Here is a 22,690-nt window from a genome sequence, read left to right as displayed (position 1 = left end):
TCGTTGCTATGCACTCCAAATAGAGGCTCCCAGACATGCAGGCGGGTGCTGACTCTCCCCCCTTCTTTCCCCTCTTCCTTTCAAGATGGGGGGCTAACCATAGTGCAGGCTTTCCTGGAACCTTGTATTTGTAGCTCAGGCTGGCCTAAAACCCATGATCAGGACAGGAGGACAAAGATACACAGAATTCAAACCCACAGGGCACCCACAAAGTCAGCCCCCCCAACCCTGTAGTTGGAGGTGAAGGTTAACAGCAACATGGGGGCTGCAGAGACTGCCCAGCTGCTGAAGGGCTTGCCGTGCAAGTGTGCGGACCTGTGTTCAGATACCGGAACTGCAGGGAAGCTCCAGGAGGGCTCGGCAGCCTGCCCGTTACTCAGGCCTCAGAGCCAGCGGCTGGGTCCCCAGAGTGAGCAGGTAGCAACGCCAGCTATGCTGCTGAGTTTTGGGTTTAATCAGGAGACACCGCCTCAGTGAACAAGGTGGGAAGACCAATTAAAAATGACTCCCAACATCACCCTTGGGCTTCTGAACACACGGCAGAAACACCCCAACACGTGTCGGGGTGATCTTCCTTACACTGTATGAATGAGTTTCTCTGTGTTTCCAACTGTTAATTCTGTACCAGCCGAGACCTACGTGCTGGCAGGGGTTTGGTATTGTCATTTCTATAGCCTATCACAGGGGTTTTCTATTTTCTAAGTATTTGTCCTTCCTCACCTGCCTCAAGGCAACTTAAGACAGTGATCAGGAGGGCTGGAGAGACAGAGGTCCTGAGTTCAATTCCCAGCAACCACAAGGTGGCTCACAACCATGTATAATGTGATCTGATGCCCTTCTCTGCAGGTGTACAAGCAGGCAGAATACTGTATACATAATAAATTAAAAAAATATAAGACAGGGATCAGGTGTTGTCTCACTGCTGATTGGCTGTAATAAAGATCTGACAGCCAATAGCTGGGGCAGGAAATAGGAGGGCAGAGGGCAGGAAGCAGGAGGGCAGAGCTTCGGAGCAGAGAGTCTGGAGCGAAGCGGGGAAGTGAAGAGCTAGGTGCCGGGGACAGGCCGGGAGATGAGCTAGTGAACTTTATTAGACATCTGTGTCGTTGTAGAACCTCAGGCGGGTCTTGGTCCTGACATAGACATGTGCCCATACACTGCAAAACATGTGGACCACACATACACACACACACATACACTGCAAAACATGTGGGCATTCACAACACACACACACACACACACACACACGAGGAAATCTGTAGAAAAAAAAGTCAATCTGTAGGGGTTTGGGGAGGCCGGGAACAAGGGAGGCAAGTCTCCACAGCTTTGAGCAGCACGCCAGCTTTCAGCTATGTAGCCTGGCTACTTGTTTTCAAGAACTTTATGGCAGACTTAACCTGTGGATCTCAACCCCGCCCCCCTTCCTGTGTGTGTGTGTGTGTGTGTGTGTGTGTGTGTATGTGTGTGTGTGTGTGAGACGTATCAGGCATCCTGCATATCACATATTTACATTATGATTCATAACAGTAGCATAATTACAGTTATGAAGCAGCAACAAAATAATTTTAGCGGTCACCCCAACGTGAGGAGCTGTATTAAAGGGCTGCAGCATTAGAGGAGTTTTTAGAACAACTGCTCTACAGTAAAGAATTGAATTGTTTTAGGTTTTTTTGTTGTTTTGTTTTGTTTATTTTGAGACAGGGTCTCTGAAGGCCGGCTTTGAGCTGGTAGCCGAGGATAGCCTTGAACTTCTGACGTTGTCTTCCCTTCCAAAGGTGGGGCCACAGATATGCACTGCCAGGCCCAGTTTGGTATTCACAGTTTGAAACAATTGAAAAAATATAAAACCACCCCCCACCCCACCCCCCATACAAAGACCATCAGTGGACTACATGTAGGTGGCTGGAAAGTTAAAGACTATTACAATGCTGGGATAGAGTGATGTGCACAGGAATTTGCCCTGGGACACTGAGGAGGACAGACACATGAAACCTGAGCAGAGGTAACCAGCCACGTGGCAGAACTTAGGGTAGAAAAGGCAGGAAATCGGTCCCGAGCAGGTCAGCGAACACGTCTGGCTATAGTGGCCTAGGCTGTTGTAAATGCATTTAAGTCTAACAGTCATTATTTATGGCAACAAAGACATGAGTGAAAAACACAGGCTGCAGAAAACCCTCCTTCCACAAACGGCATCCAACGTGGCAGGCACGCTACCCAAGCGCCCATCCTGAGAGGGCCCCGGGTGGGAAGTGGGGAAAAGCCAGGCAGCAGGCAGCGGAGGAGGCCTGGTCTCCTTGAGGGGGAAAAGGGACCAGAGCCTCAGGCGCGCCCTCTAGACACGGGGCTTCCCAGAACTGCACAAAACAGGCCCAAGAAATCAGCCTGGGAGGTAGTTTTCTAGCCAAAGAGCAGGAAAGGAACAGAAGAGTGCAGAGAGGCAGTACAGAATACATTTTTTGTTTTTTTGAGATAGGGTTTCTCTGTGTACCCTTGGCTGTACTGGACTTGCTCTGCTGCCTGTGCCTACCAAGTGCTGGGATTAAAGACACACACCATCACTGCCTGGCTTGCATTTTTCCTTTTTCTTTTCCTCTTTCTCTTCCCTTTCTTTCTTTCTTTTCTTTTTCTTTCTTCTGGAAAAACCCTCTGCTAATAGAAAAGCTCTTGCTGGAGAGAACGTAGCCACACGCCATGGCCCAGTGACTTCTACCCAGAGCTGGGGCGGGTAGGCAGGGCTCCCAGATGACGCCTGCATGGAAAGCCAGAAAGGAGGTGGGTAGAGAGGCCTGGGCAAGGCGGGCAGAAGGTGGAGCCAGTGAGCCAGCCTTCTGGACTGAGTGAGGGGCGGAGTTAGCTGCCAGGCAAACACAGGGGCTAGTCACACCCCAGGACTTAGAAGCCTGACACACAGACTGAAACTACACACAGAGGAAAAAAATGGAGAAAAACACAGTGACGTAATGCATCTAAATCCCATATGATTTTGTTTCGATTGTCAGCATACACATTTCCCCCCCAATAATGATTAGTTTTGTATATCCTCTTTAGGAGAGATCAGGTTAAGGCAGACGTAAGGTGGGGGGGGGGGGGGGAAGCTGGGTGTGGTGGCACACGCCTTTAATCCCAGCACTAGGGAGGCAGAGGCAGGTGGACCTCTGTGAGTTCAAGGCCAGCCTGGTCTACAAAAGTGAGTCCAGGATAGTCAAGGCTCCACAGAGAAACTCTGTCTCGAAAAACCATTAACAACAACCAAAAAAAGTACTGAAAAATGGAGTACCAGATTAAAGGGCATAAAACAGAGATTAGAGGATTTTAAAAATCAGAATACAGAATTTTTTAAAAATCTAATTTTGGGCTAGAGATATGGCTCATCCCTTACAGGCTAGGCTCACAACCATAAATATAAGAGTCCAGTTCCCAGCACCTACACCTATCTCTCCAGCTACTGGAGTCCAATCTGGAACTTACAACAACATCAAAAAAGATAGCTCCAGATGAGAAAACCCCACAAAAGCTTGAGGAATTAGACTAGCATCGCACAGAGATGCAACAGCGCTGAGGTAAGGATGCAGAGTCTCCTTTACCTCAGAGCAGTGGCACACAGTAGATCATGTTTGAGTTTGCAGAGCAAAGAACTGAACTATGTGCACCAGGCCATAGGTTCACATCCCGGATTCCCCTGGGCTTCTGAGGAGGAGGAGGAGGGTTCTGAGGAAGAGGAGGACTCTGAGGTCACATACTTGCTGGAGACAGTGGCCATCTTGGAGATACCTTCACAGGGTGACGCTGATGATGCTTCAGCGCATGTATCCATTAGAATACAACGTTTGGGGGACATTATGCATTAAATGTTGTAGATATGTCTTACAATCTTACATGACAGGAAATTATAGAGAAATCTAATAGCACTTTAAAGAGACTGCTCATAGGACAGAAGGGGGTTAAGGAATACCCCAGGGGTAGATTAAATGGGTCTTGTTCACTTCAACTTTTTAAAACATTGGCGAGACAAGAAGACCAGCTGCTGAGACACATGGGGTTCAGAAAGGAGGTGAGTTAGATCAGCACATATATGTGGTAACCTCAGAACGGAAGAAAGGAGATGTGCTGCATTAGGGAGGAGATTTTACATTTCTTTCCACAGGAGAAGAAAAGCTGTGAATTCCATCTAAATCATTGGAAATCCGATTTGGCCTTGGGAGACACCCCCCTTAAGATCTTGGCTGCTGAGAGAAAGTAGAAAATCAAGAGAAAGAACACACACTCATACACACACACTCACATACTCACATACACACACTCACATGCATGCACACACACTCACACACACACACACCAGCCTGCTGGAAATCAAGCCCCCATTGAGAAGCCACAAACACAGTTCCAGAACCGCGGAAAGCAGGATCTGACTCTTCAGATCAGGCTGAGTGTGCGCTGACCTCTGTACACAGGAGCAGCTCCGAGCTTGGCGGAGACGTGAAAATGTCTCCCATCAGGACTTTAATTATTAGTCAACAAATCTTGTTGGCTACAGAGTCCTCAGGACCTGTCATGCCATCCTCTCATATACAGTCCACACTGGCTTAGAAAGAAAGACAGATGCCTTTCACCTGCTCGAACAAAGAGCAGAGAATCGTTTTCAGCTAACTTGTGCACACTGCATGTTCCCATACATGTGTTTATATAAAAGTGTATACTGCCTGTGAAAGTTTATATGTTTACAGGACAAAAGGACCGGACACCGATGCAGTTGGATCACCCCTGACAGGATTCATCCAGAAGGATGCTGAGACGCTGACATGTCTATTCCAGCATCCTGCTCGATCCGATCCCAGGGTGCGTGGCAGGTGTGTCATCACATCCTGCTCCCAAGACAGCTTCAGAGGAAGCTGCTGATCCTGCCTGGGCCTGGCCTTTCCCACTGTTCCAGGCAGGACTTCATTTAAGCCTGAGTTCTCACAGCAGTTACAGACTGGACAGCATTTTACAGGTAGTTTTCTTAAGACTTGATCATTTTCCCCCATTTTCTTTGGCTCCCAAAAAGAAAAACTACATCCCAAATCAGCAGGAAACAATTTTAAGAGATCAACACCCCATTTCCCAGACTGTAGGGTGAGTGGTTTTTTTTTTGTCGTTTGGTGGGTTATGAATGTTTGTTATTGTTTAGGGGTTGGTTACAAGTTGCAGGGAGAAAATGAGGTATAAGAGGACCCCACACACACACACACCAAGATTTATTAATTATGTATACAGTGCTCTGCCTGCATGTACACCTGCAGGCCAGAAGAGGGCACCAGATCACATTACAGATGGTTGTGAGCCACCATGTGGTTCCTGGGAATTGAACTCAGGACCTCTGGAAGATCAGACAGTGCTCTTAACCTCTGAGCCATCTCCCAACCCCCTCCCTGTTTTTTTCTATATTCTTCTTTCTTATACGGGATATGAGGGTTAGAAGGAAGATGGGGATGGTATGTAGGAATGACAGGGATAAAGTGTAGATTACTGAATCTACTCTTTTTTTTTTTTTTACTGAATCTACTCTTAAACTATAGAGCATTAATAAGCAAAAAAAAAAAAGTCTTATCTTGGTATAGATCTTTGGATACTGATACAGAGTTAAGGTTATATTTTGTTTACATCATACTATGTATTAACTCTTTTTGTTTTGTTTTTCGAGACAGGGTTTCTCTGTGTAGCCTTGGCTGTCCAGTGTATTAGCTCTTGTTGAGATAATTGTACCTGGATGATTCTTAAGGACGCAATGGTCTAATTCTTTAAAAAGCTACTGTTACAAACTGTTTAGGATAGTGAAATAATGCAAGTTAATATTTAGTAAATCAAAGCCATGGACATGTCAGATACTAGCCTAGTTTATTTCAGAAATATGCTTCCTAGCTAGAAACAAGCAGTTTTTGCCTATTCAGATATGCTGTAGATAGACAGTCTTCAAAAACCTCAGAGACCTACAGAATATGGCATGTAAAGATGTTATTATTTAAGGATTATTTGACAATGAGACATGTCAGCTCCTGGAATCACCTCATTTTTACTTCAAAGAACATGATGAGCATCAGAGAATCTCCTTATGGAGTTTGCTTCAACGCGGCAGGCTGCCACCGAGCGAGAAGCTGCCCTTGCTTCAACTGCCGGTGGTGTGCTGTCCAAAAGGGACAAACTTGGACTCGGGGAAGTCGACTGCCAAGCTTTGCAAAAACAGGTAGGCTAGTCTGTTGGGGCCTGGTCCGATGCTTTGTATTTGATTGCTAATTACCCCCCCCCACACACACACCCCCACCCCAGGTCTGCTTTTCACAAGCACATCAAAATGATGTTTGTAACCTTGCCTGGGAAATTATTCCTGATTGGCTGATTAAAGCCCAACCCTGGACAGGGCAGAATGGGGTGGGTGTGGCCAACATTCAAGGGCTTTGGGAGAGGAGGATCTTGGGAGGAAGCAGACGGGAGCAGCGGTGGGTTAGGGGTGGAGAGGAGACATGGAGGAAACCAGCCGAGAGTAAGCAAGTGTCTGCGGAGCTACGGATGAGGCAGCCCAGACAGACATGACTAAAGCTGATGGCGTGGGATGGAGGCCGGGAGATAATGGGAGGCAGCTTAGTCGGTGAATTAAGGCGTTTCTAAGATGCCTCAGGTGTCTGTGTCTTTATTGATTGTAAAAATCAGGTCAGATAATACGACCATAATACTTATAAGCCTAACAATAAACATTTATTAGGTCATACTTTTAAAATAACATCAACAGAAGTCCTTCATAATTCCTGCTTCACAAAGAGGTCTGTCAGATACACTGGGCCAGAAGGTGGAAAACTGATGCTCCAGTGCTACAGAGGAATTCTGGGGGACTGGCCAGGCAGCAGACCTTCTCTGTCAATTTCATAGTTTTGGAAGCTGCTTGCTATGCACTTCCTGTCTACTCAGGTAAGGTTTATCCCTTCTCAAGTCTCTGATGGGGTTGAAGACTAGGTAGTTATAAACTCACAATTAAGCTTAAGATATTTTCAGGTCTAAGAAGATGTTTTTAGATTGGTAATGCAAGTTAGGATAAAAAAAAATTGAGGGCTGGAGAGATGGCTCAGCCGTTAAAGGCTATGCTCACAACCATAAATATAGGAGTTCGGTTTCCAGCACCCACGGCTATCTCTCCAGCCACACACACACACACACACACAAAAATATTTAAAGGCACATGCCTTTAATCCCAGCACTCAGGGAGGTAGAGGCAGGCAGATCTCTGTGAGTTAAGACCAGTCTGGTCTACAAAGTGAGTTCAGGGCTGCCAGGGCTACACTGAGAAACCCTGTCTCAAAAAAAAAATTTTTTTTTTTAGGTACTGAACTCTGAAGACACCAAGACTAGATGAGTAACAGCGTACTTTTTCCAAAGTGGCAAAATGCACATGGCCTGGACATTGTAAATGTAAACCTTACCTGACTGGTCCTTAATTGTTGTTATTGTATACAGCTTATTATTTAAGAGGAAGAGCCTTTTATTGGACTAAAAGGAGGAGACGTGGGTATAATCTCTTGTGTGCTGTATGAATTCTTCACCTGCCAATAAACATCTGATTGGCAGATAGCTGAGGCCGGAAACAGGAGAGAGGACACTAAGGAGGACAGACATATGAAACCTGAGCAGAGGTAACCAGCCACATGGCAGAACTTAGAATAAACGGGATGGCAGTCATGAGCAAGTCAGGGGCCACACCTAGCTATGGCGGCCTAAGCTTTTCTAAATCTATTTATGTCTAAGAGCCATTATTTCTGGGAACAAGGGAGTAGGTGAAAAACATGGGTGAAAACCCTTCTTCATTACGCTGTGGCCCTTCAGTGAAGAGTACACAGCAGCTGTAACGAGCTCCAACCCGAGCTGTTCTTTGTCCCTCGGCCCTGCCCCAGCCTGATGCCGGGCAAGGCTCTACCCCTGGTCACTGAGTGCGTCTCAGCACCTTAAACACTTTCATGTTGAGACCCGGTCTCTGGGCTGGAGAGTTGGCTCAGTGGTTAAGAGCACTGTCTGCTCTTCCAAAGGTCCCGGGTTCAATTCCCAGCGCCCACACGACAGCTCACAACGGTCTGTAACTCCAAGATCTGACACCCTCACACCAATGCACATAAATTAAAAGTTAAAAAAAAAAAAAAAAAAGAGACCGAACTCTGTCACGGCGGCCCAACAGGCCTTGAATTTGTGATCCTCTTCTCTCAGCCTCCCGAGGGGCTAAGTCACGTGCTGGAATGGCTTTTGTTTTGACACAAGTCAAGTTTTCTGAGAGGAGGGAACCTCAATTGAGAAAAACGTCTCCAGAAGACCAGGCTGTAGTGAGCCTGTGAGGCATTTTCTTACTTAGTGATTGATGCGGGGGCGGGGGACCCGGCTCCCTGTGGGTGGGGCCATCCCCGGGGCCGGTGGGCCTGGGTTCTACAAGAAGACAGGCTGAGCAAGCCATGGGGAGCAAGGCACTGAGCGGCGCCCTCCGCGGCCTCTGCATCAGCTCCTGCCTCCAGGTTCCTGCCTCAGGTGAGTCCTCATCCTGGCTTCCTTCAGCAATGAACTACGTTGTAGAAGTTTAAGCAAAATAAACGCTTTCCTCCCCAATTTGCTTTTGGTCACATGGTGTTTCATCACGGCGATAGCAACCCTGACTAAGGCAGATTACAAGGCTGTACCACCAGGCCCAGCACCTGTTTTCTTTCTCTGAGTCTTTTCAGAAACAGTGAACGACCCAGGAGCCTGCCTGTTACAATGGTTATTCAACACTGACCGACCTCCACCCGGCTTCTCTCACCTGCTCTGCACGCAGAGGTCCTGGCCTCCTAGGTAAAGACAGAAAGCGTGCCAGCCAGCCAGTGGCGAGCTGGTTCAAGTGTGTCACACACACGGATGGGTCCTTGCCTGCCTGTGCTCGCTGCAGGATCTGAGGGAACGTGCTTGCTGCCGTGGCCTTCCGTGCTCTCGATTGTAAAAACTGGCTAACCAGAGCACCCACCTCATAGGCAGTGTGGTTTGACAAAGCACGGAGCTGGGTGGGCGGAGGCCAGGGTGGGGGCGCACCGGGATTCAGCCCTTACTTGATGGGGTAGGTCTCATCCTTGCGCCGTTGCTTCTCGTGTTCGGGGAGCGTCTCCCAGCCGAAGGTCAGGCTCCAGTCAAAGTTGCCGCGGCTGTGGACTTTGCCCCTCTGGACAGGTCTGAAGAACTGGAAACTGTTGAGGTCGATGGTGACGATGTCTGGGCTCACCACCACCGTCTTATCCTCGGCTATTCGGGCCAGGAGGGGCTCCAGCCAGCCGTGGAAGCACTCACCTGCAGACGCACGCCAGGAGGTAAAGGTCAAGGGCCTAGCCACAGCTGGACCCCCTACCCTCAGTGGAGACCCAGGAGCATGGGGTGGGCGGGTGGGGGTGGGGGGAGCGAGCTCCACAGCTGTAGTGGGCACAGAGCATCTCCTGGAAGGTGGGGGTGGCTTTGAAAGCGGGCAGCAGGCTTTTGGGGAGCAGCCTGCTTGCTCAGCACCAATTTCCAGCCCGCACCTGAGCGTGGGCTTCCAACCAGGGCTCTCCCTCAGAACAAGTGTGTGTCAAGCCCCGGTAGAATCACCGTCATGGCACTCAAGCCAGCCTTTCGGGATCTTTTTTTTTTCCCTCTCCTGTCTTTCCTTCCCGGCTTTGTTACATGGTCTCTGCTGGCTAGAAGTCACTATCCTGAGCAGCCTCAAGCTTGCAGCGATCCTCCTGCCTCTGCCACCAAATGCTGAGATAGCAGACGCTGGCTACCATGCCTAGACAGTGCTGGGGCTGATAACGGACCTTACTGTTTTAGCTTATTTATTTTGCATTATGCGCCTGTGTATCCGTGTGCCGCGCATGTGCCTTGTACCTCCAGAGGTCAGAAGAGGACACTGGGTCCCCGGAGCAGGAGCTGTGGGTGGTCCTGAGCCACCAGGCGGGTTCTGGGAATCAAACCCTGGTCCTCTGCAAAAAACGAACGTTTTTCCTCTCAGAGGCGTCTTCTGAGCCCCTATTTGACTTTAGTGTTTTAAGCAAGTAAGGAGACTGAGGCTCCGTTAGTGGCAGATTTGGAAGGAGCCGGGGTCCTGCTACAAGTCTAGGGTCGTCTGAACTGATGGTTCTTCCAGAAAAGTTTATGCAGGGGAGTGCTTTTGGTTTCAGCCAAGGGGGAGGCCTTTTTAACTCCACGTGGCCCTATAGAAAAGCTGTTTCCAGTGGGGTGGGGGGTGGGGACGGGGTCCCTCTCCAGGGAACACCCAAGGGGAAGGGTAAATGGTGATCATAGAGTGCATAGCTGTTCTGCATCGTCACCAAGCCTCGCGGCTGTACCGCGTGGGGGAGGGGCAGAAGCCGCCTCTTTACTCCTACAACACGATGGTTTCAGCCCTTCCTCAGCTGCCAGCGGTGAAGAGCAGGTAGGCGCCCTGGCACCCGCCGGGCGTCTGTTACTCACAGTGTGCGTCCAGGAACGTGAGCACCTCGGCCTGCGCCACGCTGGCCCCCAGCAGGCGGGCTGTAATGAGCCCCTTCCGCTCCGGCTGCCGCACCACCCGCACGATCTGCAGCTGCTCTATGTACCGCTCCAGCCTCGCCTTCAGGTGCTCTGCAAGGCACAAGGCCGCCGTTACCAGCTCCTCTCCGATCCCCTGTGGGCACCAAGTGCCAGCCCTGCCCCCCAGGGCTGCCAGCGCGGTCCTGTGCCTGTAGCCAGCTCCCTGCCCGGTGGTGATGGGGACTGAACCTCGGGTCCTTATGAGTACCAGACGAGTGACCTACCACTAAGCTACCTGACCCATGCTAGCCTGTGTTTTCACTTTCTCCTCTGTATGGAACTCTTTAAGGAGAGTAAGACAAGCCAGGCAGACTTAAATTATTAAAAGGAGGCTGTGGGGCCGGGTATGGTGGTGCACACCTTTAATCCCAGCACTCCGGAGGCAGAGGCAGGTGGATCTCTGTGAGTTCAAGGCTAGCCTGGTCTACAAAGTGAGTCCAGGACAGCCAAGGCTACACAGAGAAACCCTGTCTCAAAAAAAAAAAAAAAAAAAAAAAAAAAAAAAAAAGAAAAGAAAGAAAAGAAGAAAGAAAGAAAGAAAGAAAGAAAGGGCGGGCGCTGTGGGTCTAGCTCAGTGGGAGGGCACCTGCCTAGATGGCTTCCTCCTCAGAACTGTGACACAGAGAATAATTTCCTGTTTTAGAGCTAGGGTCAAATGTAGCCCAGGCTAGCCTTGCTCTCTTGCTCATCTTCCCTCCCTCTCCCCCCAAGTACTGGACATGCCCAGGAGGAATATATGTCATTCATAAAGAACAAAACATATAGAGAAAACCTAGCACCGAGTGCCCACGGGCTCGCATAATGCGAGGGACCCAAGGACAGCGGACAGCATGGCAGGCGTGACTGTCTTAAGGAACCACCACTCGCTGCCTGGGACTGAGGTTGAACGTGGCGACCACACAGCAGATGGCCAGTGATCAGCTGAGGGAACAGGCGCCTGCAGAAGGGGGGGTCCCCCTGCTGAGGTCCCTCCTGAGAGAGCATGCTGCCCCTCTTTGTGCTCCCTGCACAGGCCAAGCCTCTGCCTTCTGGCGGCTCTTCCCTTTGTGGGGATCCCGGGGGAGGCTTTCCTGGCCACAGTGGGTAGAGTTCCCTGAGGACCAAGGGATTCCATCTGAAATCCTCAGGACACTGAATGTAGTTTTATTTTGAAGGACTCTGTCTTGATGCATCACCTATCTTTATGTCTTAATTGCTATTTTTTAAAAACTATTTTCATTTTAGTTTATGTGCATTGGTGTGAAGGTGTCAGATCTTGGAGTTACAGACACTTGTGAGCTGCCATGTGGGTGCTGGGAATGGAACCCGGGTCCTTGGAAGGGCAGGCAGTGCTCTTAACCACTGAGCTCCGGCCCCCTTAATTGCTATTTTTGTTGATGAGTTTGTCCTGGAACTTGTTCTGTAGACCAGGCTGGCCTTGAACTCACAGAGATTCCCCTGCCTCTGCCTCTCGAGTGCTGGGATTAAAGGCGTGTTGTTTTGTTCTGTGTTTTTGGTTTTGAGACAGGGTTTCCCTGTGTAGCCTTGGCTGTCCTGGACTCACTTTGTAGACCAGGCTGGCCTCAAATTCACAGAAATCTGCCTGCCTCTGCCTCCCAGATGCTGGGATTAAAGGCATGAGCCACCATGCCCGGCTACTATTCTGTTTTTAAGAAAGATTTTATTTTTAAATTATGCGTATGTGTGTACGTCTGTGAGCGTGAGTGCGATGTTGCAGAACCCAGAGGATGTTGGGTCCCCTGGAGCTGAAGTTAGAGGCAGGTGTGAGGTGCCCACTGTGCCCATCTTGGGTCATCTGAAAGAGCAGCGGGTGCTCGTAACTCCTGAGCCGGCTCTCCTGCCCTCTCCCGTTCTTAACTGTGTAAATCGGGGTTGCATGGAGTGTTAGCAGGGTCAGATGGCTGTGCACACGTGAGTGTCCTCTCCCTTCCAGTTGTGGGCTCACAACTGGGCCTCGCTTTGTATAGAGTGCTTTGTAAATCACAGGTCCTGAAACAGTTCAGGGAGTTGTCACTAAACACACACACACACACACACACACACACACACACACCTTGAACACCTACTATGTGTCAAGTCACTACAGCAGGTGCTTTCGTGGTGGCATCCTGTCTGCATCTCTCTATGAATCTCAGCACTGGAACAGGCCACACCTACCCCAGGGCCGGCAGGTGGAAGGGGAGAGGGGAGGAAGGGACTTGGTCAGGCTGCTCTTTGGCTACAGCCTGGGAGAGCAGAGCCCCAGGGAAAGAAAGCATAATGTGACATTTGAGCTTTTGTGGGTTTTTTTTTTTTTTCCCTCTTTAGCCCTTCTGGTAGGCAAGCGGTCCTGACCCACTGGCCTCGCAAATGAAACACTGCAGGCTGTCACCTGAGAAAGGGAGCTTGTCTTGCTAGAAACAGAGCCACTTGTCTCTGGTGCCAAGACCTAGCTGTTCCAATTTAGCCTCGCACGGTGACTTCAACCCAGCTGTGACTGAGCAAGTGTTTGCAGGGCACTGTTCAGAGGCCGGACACTGGCCTTCCTAGGGAGAGCCTGCCACCATGGGACTTGTGAGGCACAGCCTGGCCACCCTGGTGCTGCTGACAGGAAGGAGGAATCCAGCATCCTCTCTGCAGCTCAGCGGCCACCCCCACTTAGCTCTGCTCACAGGAAGCCCGAGCTGGAGATAACCCTCGGGCAAACATCGCGGGAAGTGGGTTGTGTGGTAAGACACTGAGCAGCTTTGGGCCTGTGTTCCAGAGCTCTCCCACGCCTTCCAGTCACACGGGGAGGGAGGCTGCTGGTTCTGGGCCTCAGGCCCCCCGGACACAACTCCCCACAACAGTCCGATGTCTGTCTGCTCCCCTTCTGGCTTTACTGGAATCAGGACCCAGGACAGAATATATAACATAGCTGAGGGCCTGGTGTGGTGGTGGCACACGCCTTTAATCCCAGCACTCGGGAGGCAGAGGCAGGCGGATGGCTGTGAGTTCGAGGACAGCCTGGTCTACATACAAAGTGAGTCCAGGACAGCCAAGGCTACACAGAGAAACCCTGTCTCGAATAATCAAAAAAAACAAAACAAAACAAAACAAAAAAACCAACCAACCAACCAACCAAAAAAACATAGCTGAGCAAAGAAGACAGACAGACAGACAGATAGACAGGCCAGCATATGGTCTCATGTCCCTCAGATGACAGTCTGTGACTTAGGTTCTGTCGTCTGCCACTACCACCCAACCTCGCTCCTCAGGATGAGATTCCACAGAGGTAAAGATCCCCCCACCCCTGCCCCACGCAGCCCACGGTTCACAGAGCTTTCTGTAAGTGACAGCTCCGGGGCTTCTCTCCCAGCCTTGCAGTCTTTGCTTGGATGTCTGACAGACAGCTGACCTAACACGGCCCTAAGAGAACCACCCAGTCTCCCCCGGCGACCTGGCACCAGCTTCCCCTCAGCTGCTCTGCCTTGGCTTTCCCCTGTCCTCCCGTGCTGGGTGTGAGTTCTTAGCCCATTCCTACTGTCACCCCAGCTAACAGGCAACTGCTCTCCCAGCCTCTACTCCACATTGTCTCTCAGAATGTTCTAGATAGGGAAGCCACCTTAAACTGCAGTTTCCTTACCTGGGAATGGCAACATACATATGTAATCCCAGTCCTCCTAAGGCAGAGGCAGGCAGGGATCTTGAGGTTCCAGGCCAGCTTTGTCTACAGAGTGAGCCCAGGACAGCCAGGGTTACACAGAGAAACCCTATCTTGAAAAAACATAAATAAACAAGAAAAGCACTTGGGAGGCAGAGGCAGGCAGATCACTGTGAATTCGAGGCCAGCCTGGCCTACAAAGTGAGACCAGGGCAGCTAAGGCTAACACAGAGAGACCCTGTCTTGAAAAACAACAACAACAAAACAAAACAAAACAAAAAAAAAGAGAGAAAGAAAGAAAGAAAGAAATCCCCAAACAAAAAACAGAGTGAAGGTTTTAACTCAGTAGTAGAACATTTGTCTAGAAAATGCAAAGTTGTAGGTTCGGTTGCCAGCACTTGAAAAAATCCAACCAACAACAAAAAGGAATTAAAAAAAAAAAGCAAACACCGGACACTGGCCCAGCACACCTGTAATCCAAGCACTCAGGAGGCAGAGGCAGGCAGATCTGTTAGTTCAAGGCCAGCTTGGTATACAAAGCAAGTCCAGGACAGCTAAGGCTACACAGAGAAACATTGTCACGAAAAACCAAAACCAAAAACTGAAGAAAAAATAAATCAAAAAACAAAACAAAACAAAAAACCCACCCCAGACCAGGTGTGGTGGCCCACGCCTTTAATTCCAGCACTTGGGAGGCAGAGGCAGGAGGATCTCTCTGAGTTTCAGGCCAGCCTGGTTTACAAAGAGAATCCAGGACAGCCAGGCTACACAGAGAAACCCTGTCTTAAAAAAAGCAACAACAACAACCCACTGCAGAATTATCAAATATAATCTAGCATTTTCTTCCGGGTACTGATAAAAAAGAAGTCAAAACAGGGACTGAAACAGATATTTGCACACCTGTTCATAGCGGGGGTATTCATAAGGCACTGGTGAAGCCTTCTAAATGTCACCAACATATGAATGCACAAGCAGGAAAGTGCATAGTTACACAAGAGGATGGTGTGTAGTTACACAAGCAGGATGGTGTGTAGTTACACAAGCAGGATGGTGTGTAGTTACACAAGCAGGATGGTGTGTAGTTACACAAGCAGGATGGTGTGTAGTTACACAAGCAGGATGGGGTGTAGTTACACAAGCAGGATGGGGTGTAGTTACACAAGCAGGATGGTGTGTAGTTACACCAACAGGATGGTGTGTAGTTACACAAGCAGGATGGGGTGTAGTTACACAAGCAGGATGGTGTGTAGTTACACAAGCAGGATGGGGTGTAGTTACACAAGCAGGATGGGGTGTAGTTACACAAGCAGGATGGTGTGTAGTTACACAAGCAGGATGGTGTAAATCTCCCTACACAGGGGAATATTACTCAGCCTGGAAAAAAACTCAACTGTGATGTCTGCCCCACAGACAGATCTTGAAGATCCTGTGGAATGTGGAAGAAGCCAGGCCCCAAAGACAAATGCCGTAAGGTTTCAGTTTGATGAGGTGCTAGAGAGGCCAAACTCACAGGCAGAAGGGAGAAAGGTGGCAGGCAGGTGCTGCGGCAGGCGACGCTGTGGTTTGAATGCTCACAGGGCTGTTCACTAAAAATGGTAAAGATGTGGCCAGTGGGATGGTTCAGAGAGGGAAAGCACAGTGCTGATGACAGGAATTCAATCCTCAGCTCTCATGTGGAAAAGCACCAGGTGTGGCGGCAGGTGTGGCAGCAGGTGCGGGGGCAGGTGTGGCGGCAGGTGTGGCGGCAGGTGTGGCAGCAGGTGCGGGGGCAGGTGTGGCGGCACGCATCTGTACTGCCAGAACTAATGCAGAGAGATGGGAAGCAGAGGCAGGAGCCAGAGGAGGACAAAAGTACCCGAAAGTTGACCTCTGACCTCCATACAGGCACCATGCCATGTGTACCTGTACTCAAACACAGGCCTGTGTGCATGCACACACACATACCAGTGCAGAAAAAAAATTTATTTGAGACAGTTTCTCTACTTAGCCTTAGAACTCAGTAGCTAAATAGCCCTGGCTGTCCCTTCGTCACTGAGACCTGCCGTCCTCAGCCTCCTGAGTGAGGAGTAAGAGCCTGCGCCAGCACATCTGGCTAAATGAAATAATTTTTAAGAAGAGAGAGAAACATGTGGCGCAGATGGAGAAGTAGGGTCCTGGGTTCGATTATCAGCATCACGTACACAAAAAGGAGCTGCTCATATCTTTAAGACAAATATATTAAATTTATATATTAAAAATAAAAGTAAAGCCAGGTGTGGTGGTGTGTGCCTTTAATCTCAGCACTCTGGAGGCAGAGGCAGTCAGATCTCTGAGTTCAGGTTGAGCCTGGTCTACAGAGTGAGTTCCAGGACAGCCAGTGAAACTCTGTCTTGAGAAACCACATAATAGATAGATAGATAGATAGATAGATAGATAGATAGATAGATAAAAGTAAAACAGAGGGCACTGGGCATGGTGGTGCACGCCTTTAATCTCAGCACTGGGGAGGCAGAGGCAGGCAGATCTCTGTGAGTTCGAGGCCAGCCTGGTCTACAAAGTGAGCCTAGGGGACTGCCAAGCTAACATAGAGAAACGGTGTCTTGAAAAGACAACAACAACAACAACAACATCAAAGAAGTAAAACAAAAATGATGTTGGCCCCTCTTACATTATGCCAGGGCTACATAGTAAAACTATCTTGAATAACCACACACACACACACACACACACACACACACACACACACACACACACGTAAACAAGAAATGGCACTGTCACCTCTTACATTGTGCTCAGTTCACAAGAGCAGCACACTTACCCACAAGAGCAGCACACTTACCCACAAGAGCAGCACACTCACCCACAAGAGCAGCACACTCACTCGCCGTTCTTTACACTGTCCTGTGATTCACGCTTGCTCTTCCCTAAGCTTTTGTGTTCTTGGTTTTGGCTGCCGTGCCCACTTCCTTTCTGCCGTATCAGCCTGCTCTCTCACCATATACCACGCCTGAGGGGCCTTGCACTGGCTGCTGTTTTTTTCTGTGGGACTCCTGAGTGGCCTTCCCTGGTGTCTTTGCTGAAGATCTGCCCTGACTCACCACTGTGTAAAATCTTCTGGGAGCTGGAGAGATGGCGCAGTGGTTAGAGCCCTGGCTACTCTGGTTCCCAGAAGCCACTTCAGGTGGCTAACAACTGCCTGCAGCCTGACCTCCAACCCTCTTTCTGCCTCTATGGGCACTACAGTCTCATGCACATATCCACACACAAACAAATTCACACTTACATAAATAAAGATAAGATTTTGTTTTGTTTTGTTTTTCGAGACAGGGTTTCTCTGTGTAGCCCTGACTGTCCTGGACTCACTTTGTAGACCAGGCTGGCCTTGAACTCACAGGGATTCACCTGCCTCTGCCTCCCGAGTGCTGGAATTAAAGGCGTGTGCCACCACCGCCAGGCCAAGATCTTTTAAAAAAAACAAAAAACAAAAAAAAAACTTGCTGCTCTTGCAGAGGACCTGGGTTTGGTTTCCAGCACTACATGGTGGCTCACAACCATCCTTAACTCCTGTCCTAGGGGATCCAATGTCCTTTTCTGGCCTTCATGGGTACCAGGTATGTACAAGGTATGTACACTTACATACACGCAGGCAAGACACTCATACACACATAAAATCTAAAAATATAAAATACAATAAATGTCTGTGTTTTTTTTTCTTTTTTTCTTTTTTTTCTTTTTTTTCTTTTTTCTTTTGGTTTTTCGAGACAGGGTTTCTCTGTGTAGCCTTGGCTGTCCTGGACTCACTTTGTAGACCAGGATGGCTTCGAACTCCCAGCGATCCGCCTGCCTCTGCCTCCCGAGTGCTGGGATTAAAGTCGTGCGCCACCACGCCCGGCAAATGTCTGTGTTTTCAACTAAAAAAAAAATTGAGCTCCAAGAAGATCGAGCAGTCAGGGGTGAAGTCTGGGCTCCGGTTCTGATTTGTGGCAGGGAATAAAAAAGCCCCGAGGCTGGCATAACGGCTCCTTCCCCAAGTATCAAGTATCCATATAATCCTGGTTACAGGGCTGCTGTGGGGCACCTGGGCAGAAGGACAGAGGGCAGGCACAATGTCCTTCAGAGACACACACCGCCCTTTTTTCGTGTGTGTAACAAGAGCCAGCTAATCTGATCTAACAGTCAAAGGTGTGGGAAACTGTATCCTGTGTGGATGGACAGGCAGGGGTTGCTGCCCCCACGGCTTTTCTGTTCTGTGCACAGGACGAAGAGTCTTCCTGGAGTCTGAGGGGCCCCAGGGAGGGATGCTTCTCATAGCACGAACAGCGTCCCTAGGATTACATGCAGAGATGCGGTGGCAGTGGACGTCACTGTGGGCAAAGGCATCTCTCCAGCCAGCGAGGACAGCACACATTCTCAAAGCAGGACCCAGAGTTCCCCGGTGGGAATTTAGAGATGATAGAAGCAGCCTTAAGAATGAGTGTGTGAGGCCAGCCTGGTCTACAAAGCGAGTCCAGGACAGCCAAGGCTACACAGAGAAACCCTGTCTTGAAAAACCAAAACCAACAACCAACCAACCAACCAAACAAAAGGATGAGTGTGCAAGGCTGGAGGCATGCTCAGGGGTTAAGAGCTCCGGATGCTCTGCAGAGGACCGAGCTCTGATTCCCAGCACCCACAAGGAGACTCACAATCACCTGTAACGCCAGTTCTAGGGGATCCTCTGGCCTCCAAGGGTGCTAGGTGCACACATGGTGCACAGACAGAGATAAAGGCGAGACACATATACAGAAGGAAAAAAGAAGAAGAAGAAGAAGAAGAAGAAGAAGAAGAAGAAGAAGAAGAAGAAGAAGAATGAGTCCAGGGCAAACGTAGGAGGGGACCAGAGAGAGCCCAGGTCTGGGGTCTGGAGATGGCTCCGTGTGTACAAGCATGTTCTGCACTTCTTGAGGTCCTAAGTCTGGATCCCAACGCCCACGTCTGATGTTGCCCAAACCATCTCTAATTCTACGTCCAGGGGATCCTCTGGCTTCCTAGGGCACCTGCACTCACACGCACATACCCCCACACTGGCGCACATACGTACAATACGTATAATAAAAAAATTATAGCCGGGCACAGTGGTGCATGCCTGTGATCCCAGCACTCGGGAGGCAGAGGCAGGTGGATCTCTGTGAGTTTGAGGCCAGCCTGGTTTACAAAGTCAAGGACAGCCAAGGCTACACAGAGAACCCCTGTCTCGAAAAACCAAAAAGAAAAAAAAAATTACACACACACACACACACACACACACACACACACACAGACACACACACACACACGCATGCAGGCACGCACGCACGCACACGCACACGCACACACACACACACACACACACACACACGCATGCAGGCACGCACGCACGCACACGCACACACACACACACAGACACAGGCCTGCTGACTGCTATGACAAAGTAATGTCCTGATTGGTCTTTCTCTTCCTTCCTTCCTTTCTTTTCTTTTCTTTTTCCAAGACAGGGTTTCTCTGTATAACAGAGCCTTGGCTGCCCTGGACTCTCTTTGTAGACCACGCTGGCCTCAAACTCACAGGGATCCGCCTGCATCTGCCTCCCAAGTGCTGGGATTAAAAGCGTGTGCCACCACCGCCTGGCCCCTTCCTTTCTTTATTTTCCTTTTTTTTCTCCACTTGACACAAACTTAGAGTTGTCTGAGAAGGATCCACAATTGAGAAGATGCCTCCATAATAGTGGCTGCAGATGGAAGCCTACGGGACATTTTCTTAATCAGTGATCCACTGTGGGTGGTGCCACCCCTGGTCAGGCGGTCCTGGCCTCTATCAGCAGGGTGAGCAAGCTGCGCAAGGCAAACCAGTAAGTGGTGTCCCCCGTGGCCTGGACTTCAGTTCCCTCCTCTGGGTTCCTTTCACTACAGGCAACTATAGTCTGAAATAAACCCTCTCCTTATCAAGATGCTTTGGGTCAGGGTGTTTTATCGCAGCAATAGAAATCCCAACTAAGGCAAAGACTGGTGTCAGGAGTGGGCTGTTGGGGTGACAGACCTGACTGTGTGTTTTAGGAGGAGTGTGGAAGGAACTCCGGAGCCTTGGCTAGAAAAGCCACTGAGAGCATCATGAGCTGTTGTGGGACCATAGAGGACAGTGTGAGAGCAGCGCTGATGGTGGGCGCCTGGCTTGTGAAGCCAGAGGGAAGTCTGAGGCTCCCTTACGGATGACACTGGGGCCCTTCCGTGTTTTGAGAATCTGTGGTTCTGGGTCAAGCGCTGAAGGCTTCCTGTGATGGACGGGAGGCCAGAGCCATCCAGGCGAGACCTCTGCTTGCTAGCACAATGGGGCGCTTGCTCAGCTGGGGCTAAACGATTGGCTGTGATTAAGGGGGGCGGGGCCAGGCCCGCCTCTGCCTGCCAAGTGCTGGCACTAAAGGTGTGGGCCAACTCTGAGCGTGGACACTGGGAAAAAACAAAGTGTTTGGTTTTGATTTTCCAGGAGCCCACCATTATGAACGTTGTTGGTAGCAAGCCCCTCCCCTTCCGGAAGCCTGAGGTGCCTACCAGACTGGCTGCAACCCCAATGCTTGGGTGGCCAAGAGCCTGTCTTCCCTGGGAAAAAGAGAGCTCCCGGACGGGAGGGCTCAACGTGCTCATCCTGGGCCCCTCTTTCACCGCCCTTCCTCATCCTCTGGCATCATCCTTCCTAGCCCAGGAGTGGGGGGGGGGGGGGAGGGCGGGGAGGGGGCAGAAGGGGGAGGGAGTTGGAGAGCCCGAGGCTCTGGCAGTGGCATGAAGCACGACCCTGGCAACAACGTCACTTCCGAACATGGGATGGTTCTAGAACCACCAGGGATGGGTCTCTGGGCGTGCTGGCCTGGGGTGCAGGCCTGGAGTGCCGGCCGGGGGTGCAGGCCTGGGGTGCCGGCCGGGGGTGCCGGCCGGGGGTGCCGGCCAGGGGTGCAGGCCTGGGGTGCAGGCCTGGGGTGCCGGCCGGGGGTGCAGGCCTGGGGTGCCGGCCGGGGGTGCAGGCCTGGGGTGCCGGCCTGGGGTGCCGGCCTGGGGTGCAGGCCTGGGGTGCCGGCCGGGGGTGCCGGCCGGGGGTGCAGGCCTGGGGTGCCGGCCTGGGGTGCCGGCCAGGGGTGCAGGCCTGGGGTGCCGGCCGGGGGTGCCGGCCTGGGGTGCCGGCCTGGGGTGCCGGCCAGGGGTGCTGGCTGGGGGTGCCGGCCTGGGGTGCCGGCGTGTACGCCAACGAGGAATTACTCAAGCAAGTTAACCAAAGCAAGAAGAGTCGCCCACCAGGGGTGACATTTTCCTTGGCCTGTACTGGAGGAGGAGGAGGAGGAGGAAGAGGAGGAGGAAGAGGAGGAGGAGGTGGAGGAGGAGGTGGAGGAGGAGGAGGACAGGAGCTGAGCAAAGCGGCTCCTTGAGTGTGTGTGCCTGGCTGCCCCTGGCACCAGCTGCCGTGAGTTCCCCACCACAGAGAACTGTAACGGTGAACTGAAAGCAAACTAACCGTCTCTTCCTGAATTACTATAGTTGGAGTTTTTTTTTAAAGACTTGTTTTTTCCCCATGTATCTCGGTGTTCTGCCTGCTTGTATGCCCGTGAACCATGTACAATGAAGTTCAGAAGAGGCATCAGATCCCTTAGAACTGGAGTTCCAGAAGGTTGTCTGGGAGTCAAACCTGTGTCCTCGGGAAGAGCAGCCAGGGCTCTTAACAGCCGAGCCAGCTATCCAGACTCTTGTCAGGGTATTTTATCACAGCAAGAGGAAAAGAAGCCACGCCAGGGGAGAGAACCTGTTTTCAGCGCAAAGTCCTCAGTTTGATCACAGCACCTCAACAAACAAAACCCGAACGCCAGCCTCCTTTCTATCTGACTTCCTAGGACAAACCTAAACTCTAGCCACACCCTGGGTCCCTCACATCTCTAGCACTCTGCTTGCCACCGTCTCCCTCGCAGGAATGGCCTCCATGGGCTGTTCCTTCCTCACACACAGCCCTCACGGCCCAGCTAGCACCCCCAGGCAGAGAGCATCTCCTGGCCGCACACTCCCATGATGCACTCTCTCCTCACAATGAGTAAAACAAACTCAAACAAACGGAGCTCTCAAGAGATGCCAATCTTGAACTGTATCTCCTACCTATTTCACACCCAGCATCTACCATAGGAAGCAGTCAAGCGTGCCCATTTGTAGAAAAGGAAACTGAAGTGAGCGAGGCCCAGCGCAGAGAAAGGAGCTGAGCGAGGCCCAGCGCAGAGCCAGAGCTGGAATTTGAGTTGAACTTTCAAGTCTGTGTCACTTAGATCTGCTAAAGGAGTGTTACGGCCCTGCTCTCATGTGCTCTAAAACGTTCATTAGTCTTGTCAGGGAACCACTGTTCTTGTTTGTTTGTTTGCTTGCTTTTGTTTTTGTTTCTCTGACCCATGCCCAGGTCAGAGCCAGGTGCAGGATACTATGGAGGGTAAAAGATGGTGAGCAACCTGCCCTGTTAATGACTAGGGTAGAA

The 22,690-nt window shown here is 50.6% G+C and overlaps 1 protein-coding gene across 2 annotated transcripts in view; it reads right to left on the bottom strand.

Annotated features, from left to right (window-relative positions):
* Nucleotides 1-22,690, bottom strand: part of GALNT6 (polypeptide N-acetylgalactosaminyltransferase 6) — a 50,156-nt gene that overhangs the window by 9,002 nt on the left and 18,464 nt on the right. For both annotated transcript variants that reach the window (XM_084749735.1, XM_084749734.1), the window contains exons 5-6: nucleotides 10,480-10,629; nucleotides 9,087-9,321 (exon numbers count right to left, since the gene is read on the bottom strand). In XM_084749735.1, coding sequence (XP_084605861.1) covers nucleotides 9,087-9,321; nucleotides 10,480-10,629 — 385 coding nt within the window. The remainder of the gene's footprint in view (nucleotides 1-9,086; nucleotides 9,322-10,479; nucleotides 10,630-22,690) is intronic.

Source organism: Acomys minous (genome assembly GCF_964271855.1).
Source record: "Acomys minous genome assembly, chromosome: 12".
Lineage (NCBI taxonomy): Eukaryota > Metazoa > Chordata > Mammalia > Rodentia > Muridae > Acomys > Acomys minous.
This window is presented reverse-complemented; position numbering and strand designations above follow the sequence as displayed.